Source organism: Planococcus citri, chromosome 1, assembly GCF_950023065.1.
Source record: "Planococcus citri chromosome 1, ihPlaCitr1.1, whole genome shotgun sequence".
NCBI lineage: Eukaryota > Metazoa > Arthropoda > Insecta > Hemiptera > Pseudococcidae > Planococcus > Planococcus citri.
Genome location: NC_088677.1, coordinates 26,888,379 through 26,904,455, shown reverse-complemented (window position 1 = coordinate 26,904,455; position 16,077 = coordinate 26,888,379). Strand labels below are relative to the sequence as shown.

Here is a 16,077-nt window from a genome sequence, read left to right as displayed (position 1 = left end):
TCTCTTGTTTTTGTAAAAACAAACCCACCCCCTCCCCCCTCCCCCTCCTTTCCCTGTTTTTATTTTTGTTTATACGTTTATTTTATAAATAATTGAATTATAATATTGCTCTATACAGAGAGAATTTAGTGAGAATGAATATTTTTGGTAATTTTTAATTTCTACAAATAATTTACTATTGATTAGACGGTAGAGATTAATTTTAATGTATTTTTCGTACGTTTAAAAAATTTTATTACGTGCATTTTACTACTGACTGCAAGGTGGATAAAGTTTCGAGTTCATATGTTCATTTTTATTATCATTTATGATCGTATATATAAATACCTAATATTACTTAATTTTTTTTTTTTTTCATAAATTTGTAAATTATAAATACGTATGTGATAAAACGTAAAGAAATCTTTGAAAACAAACGGAACTAGACGTCAATGTTATAATTTTTTGTTAGTATTGCTGTCATGGGTGTCTGGTGCATCGCGATTGGAAAAAAAATGAGAAGAGTGAAGTGAAACAAATATCAGTCATTCCCACAAAGTAGGCTGTGATTGTTCGTTAATAGTGAAACGACGTTAATGAAGTTCCGATCATGTATAAATTTTACGAATCGATGTTCGAAAAGAAAAAAAAAGTTTATTATTCTCACATAAAATATACGCTTTGAATAACCGTTCTTCTTTGAAACGGTAGCCATATTACCGAAACGTATTCTCGATTGTTTTATTCAATTTTCTTTTAAAATTGAGCTTATTGTATTTTAAATCAACGCTGTTTTAGATCCAGTTATTATTATTTTCTTCTGTTTTATTTACGTTTACGTTTTTAAAAAATAACCTTCTTTAAACTAATGCAATTTTTAAGATAATTTAAATTTTTTGATCTCACAAAATTTATTGTTTTTCATTATTTTTCTTTTTTTTTAAATAAATTTTATTTCAAAACTAATATCATGTTTTTTTTTCCTTTTTAAAAAAGTTATGTAAATGTATACCAAAATAATGTGAGATTAGTATTAAAAAATATTTAGTTTAACATTCGTTCTTAAGTAAAAGAAATCTTACATTAGGTAGCATTAATTCGTGTTATTTGTATTCGATCGCATTATGTTTATGGAAAGATTGTTTTATTTATTCTAATTTCGTATTAGAAAAGTTACAGTTTTATAAATAATTTGTTATGTAATTAATTTACAAATAAATTATTAACTTGTAATATTGAATCGAGTGGGTTATTAATATTTTTTAGGATCACGATTTTGAAAAATATGATTATTGAAATTTGAAATACGCTATGATCTGTATAGTACTGGGTGTTCGTCAAAGGAATACAATCGGTATTTTTAGAACCATCGAAGAATTAGTGTTGTAAAAAAATTCAAAAAATCGTTCAGTAATAATGCATGTATTGAAGGTAAGAAAAAAATTGAAATATAAAATTAATGAAGTTTACAATAAGTATTAAATAGTTTAGTTCGAAGCATGAAATTTGTAATAAACAACATTATACACAACATAATTTGCATATCTTACAAGATAATTCAAATTTCAATATTAATCAACTGGCTGCTTTCTTTTGCTGTACCAACTCTCGTAGATTTTCTTGACTCTGAGTTAAATTACGATTTAAAATAACTTTATCACTCTGGAAAGTGGTTATTTTCTCATCGATGTTTTTATTTTCGGCGTTTAAATGAACTTTACTTTGATTAATATCGGTTAAAATGAACGATCTGCCAACAGATTCGTATACTACCGTATCCTCCGATAATTTATCTAGTTCTTTCAAAGTATTCTCATTTTCTCCCTTAACACGAGTCATTTGATTTATCTGCATATCCTTGATCTGCAGTTTTTGCTTCGTGCTGATCATCTTCCTTTGAAGTTCTGCGAAAGCTTTCTTCAATTCTAAATCCATCGCTGAAAGGGTATATTTACCAACTGGTGCGAAGCTGATTGAAATTCGATGCAGAAGGACCGGAAACGAGGTAGGTAGGGTTGTTACACTGAAGACGACTGGTTCTTAATAATTATTTTCGATGCACTTCGCTAAATATTACGTATTTTAACGATAAACTTGGCAGTAAGAAGAGAAATACTTTGAATTCGAAAGAAAACCTCTGCTTTCCGATGTGATAAAATAAATGGGAATAAAATTTCGCTTGTTGGCTTTGCAGACGAAGCAAAAAAATGATAAAGAAGTTTTGCAGCGCTGTATTTCGTAGGTGGCGGAAATACGAAGCTTTGCGTTCGTGAGCTTCTTTTTTTCATCACCTGCAGCGCTGCTACGTAATTTTCCGTATTTTTGCTTAGTTTACTAATATTCCAACAGGTAGCGCTACAAATCTGTTATCAAACTTTTTAAAATTTAAAAAATGGTGTTATTGAAGTTGACTGCACATATTCCTGCAGGGGCTGCAGGCATTACTAATAAATTTGAAATAAAATAAATGGATTATTTTTATTCTTATACCTACCTAAGCCTAAGTAGATAATAGATAATTATTATTTAGATTTGACTGATTTGAGACTATTACATAGGTTTAAATTATTACAATTTGTCCAGATTTGAAAAATGGAAAAATTCAAAAACTTGCAACTTCTAATGATTATTATTCGAAGGAATACTAATTTTTATTTAGCAATTATTATCAATTTTCTAATATTGAAAAACAACGTAATGTACTTGAAGTTGATATTTTAGTTTTAATGCTGCTTCCAAAAATTAATTCAACTTGAATGTTAGAATAATAATGTACCTACTACCTACTTATGATTATTACACTTGATGATAGTTCATTAAAATTGTATTTCAATATTATCTACTTCGTACACAATTTTCTTCGTAATATTCAGAAGATCGTTCAGTTTAACCGATATTCAATATTTTCCTTCAACTTTAATACGTACCTCTCTACTACACCTCCTTCCATCAAAATCTCGAGAGTCATTCTTCTTCAAACATTCCCAGAAACCTGCAGATATGTATATATGTAACATTCAAACATAAATACACTAATCCAAGTCAAACGACCTTTGAAAAAAAAACATAAACATGGCACAAAAGTAATAAATTAGATTGCGTAGTAAAATGCTCAACTACATATAATTATAGCTACCATAACCAATGGTATAAAACAAATTACGAATAGATAAATGAAATGCGTAAAGTAATAGTTTAAAAATAACCACCTGCATCCCATTTGTTATATTTTTTATAAGATTATTAATTTGTTGCTGTTATTTACATATCACTTTTAATTTTACTTTTCAATATATTAACTCAAGCGTGGCCGGATATGCAAACAAATGCAGTTTTTTATCGTTGGCTCGATTAGTTTATAAATAAATTATTCCACAAATGGGTACCTAGACCTACGTAGATGCAACCATTGAACCTGATTTTGTTGCTGTGCATCGTACGTATAGATATCATGACGAGTTAAAAACCAATTATTAAAATTTGATTTATATTACGTAGCACGATTATAAGAATGGAACCACTTTTAGCGAAAGATCGTGGTGAAAAATGTATATCTCTGACTACAGTTTTGATTTTATTTCTCTGTCCGAAGAAAGAAAATGAAAGCGAAACCATAAGCCCGGTTTAAAAAAATATTCAAATGAGTTGATTAAAATTACACTCATGTTTTTTTTTTTTTTTTTTAATAGCAATGTAGGTACCTACGTACAATTGTTCGTACAGTTACACGTAAGTACAACTATTAAAGAAACCGCAAATTAATCAATCATCGAAGTAGGTAGATAAATTCAAACGGTAATGAGCACACCTGCTTCCTTCGATATGCAAAATATCGAATAATTAGTATGTCAATGAAAACACAATAAATAATATACAAATCACAATTACCTGCATCGAATCCATTAATTGTTAGTTTACGATTTTTAATAGTCGATATTTTTCTTCATTTTTTTGATCGATCATTGAAAATAATAAATCATTAAATAGAATCATGTACTTAGACAATGTTACGTAGTCAGACTATCAAACAGATTATGAAGCAATACGACTTCTTCCCCCTTCAAATAAATACAATTCATTAATTAGGTGGTGAAGAAATGCATTTTTATCACCAATATTGAAGAAAGTAAAACCTTCACGAGCTTCGAAGACCTTTCTCGATCCGTTCATCGCGTCGTACGAAATAAATGGAAAAATGGTTTTCCAAGGTCGCAAATACAAGAATAGGTAAGAAAAAAAGTTGGCAACAAGTTATACGACAGGAAGAAATGTCGCCCACAATGCAACATCATGATTCACGATCGTTCTTAATGCCTTTTTTGTGTTGTTTCATACATCAACATATTTTTTATACACTTTTTTTTTTTATTAATAAATTGCCTAACGCTTTTGTTCGATTGCTTGGTCTTGGAAAAATTCTCCTACGTTGTTTGAACATTCAGATAGAGTATTGCAAAGTTTATTAGCTTTTCTAATCCGAGCTATAATGAAAGGAGAAATTGATAAAAATGAAAATACAATAGATAACGCGGAATATGTAGGTACGTAGGTAGGGATAATTAATAACATGGTTTTGTAATTGAAAATAAATTAAACGAAATGCATAGGCGATTATCTAATCGCGTCTATTAAGTAAGTTTAAACGAGTTTTTAAAAATAATTAAGTAAAAGTAACAAGATGGTTTAAAATAAAAACGAATGGCAGAGGTAGACGCAATCATGTGTGTACTCATGTCTCTTTTGAAGAAATAATTTTCCATGACTTTTCTTGGTTTTCCAGTCTAAATTTTTGAAATGAGTGTTTTGTCTTAATTAAAAACTAATGCTAATGTACTCGAGGTAGATTAGCACTAATTAAGCATCGCTGATTACGAATGAATAGGTACCTAACTGCAGAAAATACAAATCATTTTTGAAGCAAAAATGTTTTAAACACGTTTAAAACAAATTTTAAAAAAAAAACAAAAAAACTGTTTAAACAAATAAAAAAACCAAAAAACTGTTTAAAACGTGTTTTTTTTTCAACTCGACTCCAATTTTATTTAAAAAATTACGTTTTCTTCAGTTTCTCGTAGAAAAAAAGTGGAATTGAATGAACTGTATTTTTTAAATTTTGAGTCGAAAATTAAGAAAATTTGCGAAATTCAGCTACACGGGTATTTCATGATAAATATTTCCTTTGATTTACGCTCCAAAAACATTTTCGATGATCGTTTTTAAATTCAGTTGCGAAATACATTCCAAACGAAATACTTTGTTTCAACTTGACGAGTAAATTAACGACCAAATGGACATTTTTGATTTTATTTCATCCGAATCATTAATAATATGCATAATCACGAATTTTAATGATAACTTGAATTCCATTTCACGTCATGATTGTGATCATTCTTCCATATTTTCTAAAAATCATTTAGCCCGGTTTCTCTGGCACGACGACTCGACTGGTTTTCTCGTTTGTTCCTGATCGTGCGACCGTTATACGAAAGTTTTGTCTTGTGTGCATCAATAGTTGCCATGTTCGTAAAAATAAGGTAAAATTTGCGGTATATCATGATAAGATGGTTGTCAGGGTGTCTACCGGAATTTTTTGGCCGAAAATCACTACTTTTTCACTACCTTTCAAAAAAAAACACTGTCTTCCAAAATATTTTTACCTCCCCCCCCCCCCCAGACAAGAACGATTTTTTTTTGTTTTGGTTTGAACTTTGTAATTTTTTACTTTTGAGTGAGTACCTACACGTTTTCATCAATTTGAAATCAATTCAACGATTTTATAACCATTGCTACATTTTTTCAAGTTGTTACAATTTCTCACGTGTACCTACATGTTAAAAATATAAAATGAGCGAACTTGAAAAATTGACAAATCAACTACATAATATTATTTTGAGAATAAAATTCTTTCAAATATGAAAGAGGAAGTTGCTTTTTTTCATTTTAAGCAGTGATTTTTCAGGGTGTCTAGTCCAACAAATTTTCAAAATAAAAAAGCAGGACTTGTGCACGACATTTTTTAAACACTTGGGATTTTTCAAGAGGGGGAGGGGGCGGACGAAGCAGAATTTTACATTAAAATTTTTCGCTTTTCCAATGTCCTTTTCAAGCAAGCGGATGTCGAGAAATGTCGAGAATATAATTTTGTCATTTCAAGTTTTCATTTTATTTTCACCTTTAAGGTTCTTGTTACTGTAATGAAATTGGGCGAATAAAGAACTTTTTTCAAAATTAAAAATTAAAAAAAAAATTAATTGAAAATTTGAACAACATTTGAAAAAAACAATATACTTACCAATTTTTCGAAAAATCTATCGAAAATTAGTAATTTGAGGGGTATAAAAACGTTGTTTTCTTGGGTGAAGAATGAAGAAGTTTATTATTTTTGCTTCAAAATTTTAAAACTTGAATGAGGTGTATAAAAACGTTGCTTTTTTGGGTAATGAATGAAGAAGATTATTATTTTTTCTTCAAAATTTTAAAACTTGAATGATTATTTTCAAAAAAAAGTAAATGAATAAAACTTGAAAATAAAGCAAACGAGCTCGAATGAAGCGAGGACAAGAACGCTTTCAAAAATTCATGTTTCAAGAAGTAAAAAAAAGTTTTTTTTTTTATACGACCCTCAATTTTTGGTGAATCATTCATGAACGAATTGATCAATGTTTTGAAAGAACCATTCGCCAACGAATCGATCAATTCTTTAATTTAAGAATTAATTCGTTCGCGAATGATTCACAAAAATGATTCAATTCGTTCGTGAATGATTCACCAAAAATTGAGTAAATGAATCAATTCGTTCGCGAACGAATCGCTTATACGAATCGATTCGTTCGCGAACGAGTCACTTGTTCGAATCGATTCGTTCGCGAATGAGTCACTTATTATACGAATCGATTTCTTCGCGAACGAGTCACTTATACGATACGAATCAATTCGTTCGCGAATGAATGTTTTAAAAAAAGTGGATCAATTCGTTTGTAAAAGATTTTTATTTTACGAAAAGTCGGTCTTGAGTTTTTTTATATTGAAAAAGAAGAGCAAATAGAATAGCACGAGCGAAACGAGGGCAAAATTTTTCAAAAATACGTAATTCAAGTTCTAAAAAAGTCAACAAATGAGCCTTTTTTTGAAAATTTTTCTTGTGTGGAAAATCGGATTTTCGACTTTTTTTCATTTTTTACTAACTTACCTTTTAAGCAAAATTGCTGAAAATCTTTACTTTTTCACTACTTTTACTACCGACTTTCAAAATCACTACCTTTCCACCACTTTCACTACTTGGTAGACACCCTGGTTGTTCAGGGCATCACCTACGCTATTTGGTTTCAAATCCAAAAATGAAAAATGCCCAAGTTTATGGGGGTCGGTGCCGTTTGGGTTGCATATCTTTGGTTCTTTTCCATAGAAAGGGGCAAATTGGCAAATATGATTTTTTTTTAAAATAATGTTTTGTCTTAAAAAAATTTTTGAAGCAATTTTGGCAAAAATGTAACTTTTTGACAATTTTGCAAAATATTGGATTTTCTGTTAGTGGTGGTAAAAATGAAACTTTCACGCAAGCCTGACAGAAAAATGGGACTAGGGCGATTTTGAGGAAAAACATGAATTTTTTGGCCATTCTGGCAAAACATTTTGCACTTTTTTTTACCAATTTTTCACGAAAATTGATGTATGTAATATTAATTTGAAGTTTTACAGAATTAACGATAATTTTACTAAATTCTCTTATACAAATAGGTATTGGAGGGAAAATTTTTAAATACAAAATATGCCTAAGATTTCTACGACTTTTTTAGAGAACCGAAATTCTCTGAAATTTCCTGGTTTTTCAAGTAATGGTCACTCTAGCACTTTATTCGAAATGGCTCTCGTGGTAAAAAAAAAATCAGCAATCAAAAGCTTCCTGCTCGAGTCTTGGTTGCATTTCAGTAGATGAATTCAATCTCTTATCGGTTATTATCTTGTCACACAACCGACTCTTCACTGGAAGTTAACTAACAATGATACGAATCACAAACATTTAAGATCAACTGTATACTTTTCTAAATTACACATTATAACAACGAAACAAACGAATAGGTAACACTTCGTAGTTAGACGACCAATAAAATAATACGTACTTAATAATTCTATAGCATTAATCAGCTAGTAGATAGGTACAGACAAATGGCATTTTACTTAAAACCATCACTGATACCGTTAAACACGTAGGTCTATAGGTAGGTGCTACAGAGATACAAATCTGTCGAGTCTTTTTGTTAGCAAAGACCTAAGGTAGCTGTTAAAGATGCAAATTTGCACACGTTTTCTGCAATTAATAGTTGAAATTAGAAATTATGAAAAACAAGAATTATCATATTTTCTGTCGAATACGTTGAATTAAGTATAAAAAGGCGCGGATGCTAATAACTCGTTGGCGCCACGACGGTTAATCGGTTACATCATACAAACGTCCGTTTTATTACTCGTTAAAACAAGTAAGAAAAAGTATCTCAAATATAATTATTAAAGAAGGGGATTTCCGCATTCCGCAAATGACACTGAACCGTTTCTACTACGGAGTGCACAGAGAAATGAGAGAGAGAGAAAGAGATTCTCTATAATGCTAACATTCATCGAAAAGATAATCCATTAATCGTTATCGTCAGCATCGTCCTCAAATGAAATAACCTGTTAGTCGACCTTAAACTACATCAATTCACCTAGTTTTCACCTAAAACAAATGAACTATTAAAAATCCAACCATCTTGGCGAAATATCACTCCTAAAACGAACCTATAGTTAGACTAATTTGTCTACATCTCCGTTGCGCAGCCGCCGCCCGCCGCCGTTCATGGTACTCGAGGAATTCCGGTTGGAAGGTGCTCATCGGGAGGATCTTCAGCTTCTTCGTAGGTACCTAAAGTGTTGGTTAATGACGTAGAGCTTGCGCGATGCATGCATTGTACCTACCTACGTATCTGCAACCTGTCAACAAAATAGGAAAAAAAAAGTTCATCGATAATGTGAAATGTACATAGGTACTCGTAAGTGTAATTCGTACAATCAACATGCTTCATATTTCATAGCTTTTGGCTACTGGATGTTGGTATTTGGTAAAATTAGCCTATTCGCGTCGTTAATGAGTGTATCTGTTGCGAAGAAATAAGTCTCTTCTTACGTTAACAGTCATTAGGGATTTATTTTTAGATTCTTATAGAACTTGAACTTGTCAAGCATTAATGTAGTAATTGTACCAAGAGTAACCGTTTCGCCTACGGCTGTCTTCTCGTTCTACTTGAATATCAAGTTCGTATTAGGATTTAGCACAATTTTTGTTTTAGCTAGCAATCATTGTGGCGTGCTGCGGCAATGGCGCTGCTTTGATGCAACGTACGTCGTCGTCGTCGTCGTCTTCGTCTTCGTCGGTTTTGATGTTTTGTAAATAGAAACTTCTGCTGAGGTTATAGAAGATAGCCAGCGCCAACTTCTAGGAATGCTTTTCGCGACGCCTCCTTGCCTGGCTTTCTTGGTACTTGGTCTACAAAAATGAGGACATTCGAGATTATACACTACAAATGGGTTTTTTAATGCGTTTTTTCGTCCAAGTGAAAGTTGAACTTTTAACGTGCTTGTTGGTAAAGGATTAAACGATTTCAGAAAAATACAAAATTTGATCGAAAACATGATTACTGATTAGTTAGTTTTCGAAAGCTCCAAATTGAGGAATATTTTTGATTGAAATCTACAGGGCGTCCAAAGACAGATCCACCAAGCAGTGACTATATTTGATCGATTTTGTACCTTACTTGATGACCTTTAGTGAATTTTTGTGACTATTGCAGTGATGGTCGGGGAGCCGCTTAAGGATCTATTGCACCCCCCCTCCCTCCCACCCAGTCGATCCTCCGGGACAACTTTTTTCTTAAAGGGGAAGTCCTAAGATACATTTCTAGCCCTTGTACTAAAAAAAAGTGGCCCTACTCACAAAATGGCGGCCATATCGATGGACAGGTCCGCCGAAATCGCAGATTTTGCATTCCAACATAGGACTTGCACAAAATTTTTCAAACCGTACAATGGTAGATCAAAAGATCAGGCAAAAATTTATCACCTGTCGAAATTTCAAGAGCTGATGTGCGTTTTTCGATTTTTGGTGAATTTTAAAAAAATAAAATTTAGGCCAAAAATGAGGGAAAAAATCAAAATTTTACCAAATTAACCAAGAAAGCTGAAATTTGGGATATATTCTATTTTCGACATACCAAATTGATTGGAAACTGTTTCAAACTGTTTTGAGCATGGAACCAAAAAGCCTCTATCAAACTACATACCAATGGGACCATATGTAAACAGACACATCTTGGAGGATGTAAACCGACGAATAATATTCATAAGGATCACCTTCCCACCAACTCCCAGAAAGAGTAGCACTGAGCTCTCCACTTCTGTGGTGTACCAGCACTGGGAAGAGGCCTCAAAGGAGGCTGAACCCAGGAGGATAATCTCAACAGCCCACAGACAGTTGCTCACTCAAGGAGGCTTGGATCATCCATACTCCCTGATATTCAGTGACCATGTCTACATACCTGCTATGCAATACCTGGTGCTTGGTGGAATCCAAGAGCGCTTCTACGCCCCAGTCAGTGCTGCTAGTGTGGGGGATCTCCCATATGAACAATATCTTGACATGCACGAACCAACAGCTCGTGATGTTGAGACCAGACTCATTGCCTCTGCTGCAGAAGTAATGAGGAGAAGAAGCTTGGGAAATATGGCTTTAACAGCGGTCGAGTCCAACGGCCTACTCATGCTGGAGGAAGCCAACAAAGACATATTTCTACAAGGATCCTCCTTTGCACTGGCACACTGTGTCAGCCAAGACCTCAGAATGTCTGCTGGGATAGCGAGAGACTTCATCCGCCACTTTGGAGGTAGAGAGATGCTGCTGACCCAACCACACAATGTGGGGGAAGTGGCAACTCTAAAGCGTAAAATCGAAGGAATAGTGAGCCAGGGTCACTATATGTGACCATCCGTGATAAAACCGACCATCCGTCGCAAAAATCAAAAAAAGTTTTTTCGCCTATTTTTGGGCATTAAATGGTTTAGGGGACAAAAATTCGTGAAAAAAAATTTTAATTTTTTGCGACGGATGGTTGGTTTTATCACAGATGGTCACATATAATATTCTGCATCATCACAAAAATCCATTACTACAACAAACCAACATATAAGGACTTCTTCCTTGGCATCCAAAATCTTGCCAGGGAATGTACCAGAAGAAAAATCAAAAAACTCACTATCCCAAGGATTGGATGTGGGCTGGACCAGCTTGACTGAGGCCAGGTACAGCCAATCATCGTAAGAGAGTTCAGGGAGATATGTATTAACATCAACATCAAGGTATGTAACTGGACCTTCCCCAACACTCGCTCTAAAATGAATTAATAGCACTTGTAAATAGACCATATAACAGTGTAATAAATTAGTAAATGTTCTCCCCAAATTATACCTAGTACAATGTATGTATAATGTAGCACTACCCTAAGGTGAAGGATGGAAGAAACCTATGGTATGTGTCCATCCTCAGCATTCAAAATTACTCCAACTTTATCCACTATGTAAGGTGAGACCGAGTGTTCCCACTTTCACACATAAGAAATAATATCCTTTTGGACAATCCTGCTCTAGGAGATCTCTTTCTGAGGTAGTTAAGGGTACACCTAAATGGGAGATGGGTCGGGGGTTGCTCCAAATCCGCGGAAGGGGGGAATGGGCTACATCCTAGGGTGGCCACTCCCTCAACCCTGAAGTGGTGGGAGCGATTCTGGGATACTGCCTAGGAGCTCCGGGCCTTTGGCCTGGTGCTGGGGGGAGGGTCAGCAGTCCCAACCAAAACTGGGGCCCCCACTCACCGCAGCTCCAGGACCACTGGGTGGTTGAACTGTCCCCTCCCCTCCTAGTTTTAAGCAAAATTGAAACATTCTCAATCTTGGCTTAGTGTAAGTTGTACATAGTTTTTATAGCTAAATTGTAGTATTAAGTTTGTCATTTAGTATTAGAATTTACATCACCCTCCCTTTAAACTTAGGATTGTACTGCTATCATTCCTGCAGAAGGGGCGGGGCAGGCCCCACCCCCTCATCGCAGGGATAAGTAATTATAAGATGTAGGTAAATAATATTCAAAATAAACCCTTTTAAAAAAAAATTGATCTGACTGATATATGTCCCCAGTTGTCCCTCTGGATCTTTGCCTCGCATTTTCTTTCGATATGTTCAAGTATACTCTTCACCTGAGTGGTGGTTAGTTCGCTGGTGTGCAGTTCACTGATGCTTAGGTATTTCCTGTATGGAAGCAGGGAGGACACAGAAGCTGGCCCCACTGGGTGGTAGAATCTCTCCTTTATGGCTCTGAGCACAAGATATTTCATGAAGTTGGTGTATCTGTGGTTTGTGAAGATCAGGCTGTAGGGGTGTTCCAGATTGTTGGATACAACTGGTTGGTCCATTGAAGTCGACTACATGGTGATTTCAAATGGTTTTGAAGGTTCCAGCTACTTTTTGGAAAATTCAATTGTCCAAAAAACGCCATACAACCTTTCAAACGACGCTGGAGGCTCCAAAACGACTTGAAATCCAGCAGCAGTCGACTTCGTAGCATATTGAAACTAGTTTGCAGAATAAATTTCGACTTTCTATCTCCGTTTGATGTAATTTTGGGGAAATTTCATGTTTCAAAAATCTACTGGAGGCTCCAGTAATTTTCAAAAAATCGCCGGAGGCTCCAAAACAACTTGAAATCTTCCTGGAGTTGACTTCGTAGCGTATTGAAATTAGTTTGCAGAGTAATTTCGGCTATCCAACTCCATTTGATGAAATTTTGTGGGAATTTCAAGTTCCAAAAAATCTGCTGGAGGCTCCAGAAATGCTCAAAACAGTTTGAAACAGTTTCCAATCAATTTGGCATGTCGAAAATAGGATATATCCCAAATTTCAGCTTTCTTGGTTAATTTGGTAAAATTTTGATTTTTTTCCCCTTATTTTTGGCCTAAATTTTATTTTTAAAAAATTCACCAAAAAATCGAAAAACGCACATCAGCACTTGAAATTTTGACAGGTGATAAATTTTTGCCTGATCTTTTGATCTACCCTTGTATGGTTTGAAAAATTTTGTGCAAGTCCTATGTTGGAACGCGAAATCTGCAATTTCGGCTGACCTGTCCATCGATATGGCCGCTATTTTGTAAGTAGGGTCACTTTTTTTTTAGTACAAGGGCTAGAAATGTATCTTAGGACTTCCCCTTTAAGAAAAAAATTGTCCCGGAGGATCAACGGGGGGGGGGGTGACTATTCAGAACAAAGACCGAGTTTTCATTATACTTACATTATTTCAGTTTCTTCTCAACTAGCTATCGTACCTAAACATCGTATAAGGTACTAAACAAATTGTGTAAATAACCGAATAGGTAATGAATTCTCTCCAAATATTTGCACATAATATATTCCACGTTTATTCGCACTAGTTAGCTTACATTAGCTCCTACTCGTTTTTACTTAAAACTACACAAGTGGTATCGAGCTAATTTTCGTTCTCTATTTTCTTTCAGGTAAGCTACTTCCAGTATCATGTACCACAGACTACATTCACTGTGAAAGTTTAGTTCAAGTTTTCGGCGACTGTTTAGACAATGTCATCGCGAAAATTCGCAAATCTTCTTCAGAATTGTAGCATCATAGGTAAGATAGCTGCCTACACTCATTATCAGTAACAACGTGATTGAAGGAATCACAGGATGGTTTTCAAGTTGGACTCTCACCTCGTCTCACAGGTGCAGGTACACATGGTACAAGATGTTTTAAAATAATCGATTTACTCGGTAATCTTTGAATAATCTCAACTCAACCAACTCTGTACGCAGCAATTACCCTTCGGTATAGGTGATGTATATTCCAATAACGGTAACGTCCGCTTAACATGAACACGATACTTACCTATGTACGTAAGTAACATAGGCTTGAAATGCCAAGCCAAGCCGCGGCATTTCTTTATCCATGACGCATAATTACGATTTAGAAAAGAATTAGCGAATAAGAAATGACCAACTGTTTGACCATCGGTAACCTTGATGTTAACCACCAAGGACATTAGTCCCGCTAACTTTATTTTTTCTCATAGAAAATGATGAGAGATTCGTGATGCAGTCGCTGGTAGACTATGTAATTAGTGCGAACCACCAGTCATTTAATGAAGCCTGACCAGCAATCGAAATTCATTCCAGAAAGAAGACGTTTACCCACATGTTAATCCAACATAGGTACGTATAACGTACGTAGACATACCAACGTTTACGTACTCGACTCGGCCTTCGAAAAAGTATAAAAATTCGACGATTCTTCTCTAAAATGTTGTATTAGATAGGTACATATGAGCTATGTAGTACTTCCAATACTCGCATATTTCCTCGTTTTGTGTACGGAGACGTGATACTCATACAGGTAGGTACCCTCACATCCTCAATAATTCCTCATCGTCAGAAATACATATGCAATCTTAAACGTAGTAATTTGCCAATGAAAGAAAAACAGACCATCGCGGAGAGACGTAATTTACCTAAATTATTTTCCATTTCTGTGAATTTTTTTTAATCGTCTTTCGCGGTGCGTTATGATTTATCGTCTCGATTCGCCTATTCGACCGTTCGTTGTAAGATGGTACCTAATTCTAAATTTTTATAATTTATAAGCCAACTCTGTTTAGCTAATAATATATCGAAGTCATTAAACGTCGCTGTAACGAGTAATTTCGTCGGTATATATTATGGTAGTTCTACGATTGCGAGATGGGTAGTTTCAATAAGCGATTTTCTGGTATTCGGATTCTAAAAATGATTTAACCTATAGGAATTAGATTGGACCAAGTAGACATTAAGGCATTTACATGAAATTAACTTTTTTCTTACTACCTACTCTAGGTAGTAGATACAAAGAACTTCGATTATTTTTTTACGATTTTTGGAGAAAATACCATTTTTTTAACGATCTACATAATTTGAAAGCCAAAGTGACTCATGGCAAAACGGCGAATTAAATCTACTATTTACCTACTCCCTGGAATTTTTTTTTAGTAGGTACGCCGTGTACAAAATTAATTCTTGAAAATTGCTAAAAAAAAAAAAAAAAAAAAAAAAAAAAACGAAACCTAAAGTTGAACACAAGATGAAAAGAATCATGATCAGGTCTGAATGAACTCTGATCTGATCAGATTAAATTAGATCCGAGAAAAGATAATGTTCGGATTGAGTTGGTCGTTGATCTGGTCAGATCCAACAGTCCTTTCACTCATTACTGCGATAATATCGTTTATAATTTTGAAAAATATATCATTCTGGTTTGGGTGAAATCCCTACTCGAGCAGTGACAATTTTTGATGCTCCTTTAACGCAGCTCGAAGACATTCAAAACATACAAAATTCATCGTTTATTACTTCATCTGATTTTATTGCATTTTAATAAAAAATAATTCATTTCATTTTATTTTCAATTAATTTAATTTTCAATTAGGTATTTTATTCAATTTGATTTTTTTTACTAATAAATTTCAATTCCCCAATTAAATTTGATTTCATTTTAATTGTATTTATTTTATTTTATTAAATTTTATTATAGTTATTTAATTCAATTTATTGAATTTCAATTGATTTAATTCTATTCAGGGTTGTACAAAAATGTGTTTAAAAAAACAAAACAAAAAAACGTATTTTTTTGTTTTAAACAATTGTTTTTTTCTCTTGTTTAAAACTACAGGGTTTAAAACGAGGTTTAAACACGTTTGAAATGTGTTTTAAACACAAATTCATTTGTTTTGGGTTCACCAGTCATCAATTTTCAAGATGTGGCGAAATAAAATAGCCATAAGGTTAAGAAACTAAAAAAACGTGTTTTTTTAAAGGAAATGTGAGTTGAAAAAAACACGTTTAAAACAAAAAAAACTGTTTTAAACGGCTTTTTTTGTTCAAAACATCGGTTTGGTTTTTTTTTATTTGTTTTAAACATGTATGTACATTGTACAACCCTGATTTTATTCAATTCTAGTAAGTAATGTAAGTAATTAATT

General features: G+C 33.7%; 1 protein-coding gene and 1 long non-coding RNA gene across 3 annotated transcripts in view; both read right to left on the bottom strand.

The window, feature by feature from the left end:
* Nucleotides 1–1,385: 1,385 nt before the first annotated feature.
* Pfdn1 (prefoldin 1) lies at nucleotides 1,386–2,019 on the bottom strand (the record flags this gene model as incomplete). Its single annotated transcript, XM_065370903.1, has 1 exon — nucleotides 1,386–2,019. A coding segment is annotated over one exon (465 nt), but the record flags the coding sequence as incomplete, so codon positions are not given.
* Nucleotides 2,020–7,994: 5,975 nt separating this feature from the next.
* LOC135850138 (uncharacterized) overlaps nucleotides 7,995–16,077 on the bottom strand; it is a 116,090-nt gene continuing 108,007 nt past the window's right edge. The window contains exon 4 of one of the 2 annotated variants that reach the window (XR_010559656.1): nucleotides 7,995–8,946. This is a non-coding gene — a long non-coding RNA (uncharacterized LOC135850138). Of the gene's footprint in view, nucleotides 8,947–8,968; nucleotides 9,500–16,077 lie in introns of those variants that run through there. The other variant, XR_010559657.1, reaches the window with a different exon arrangement.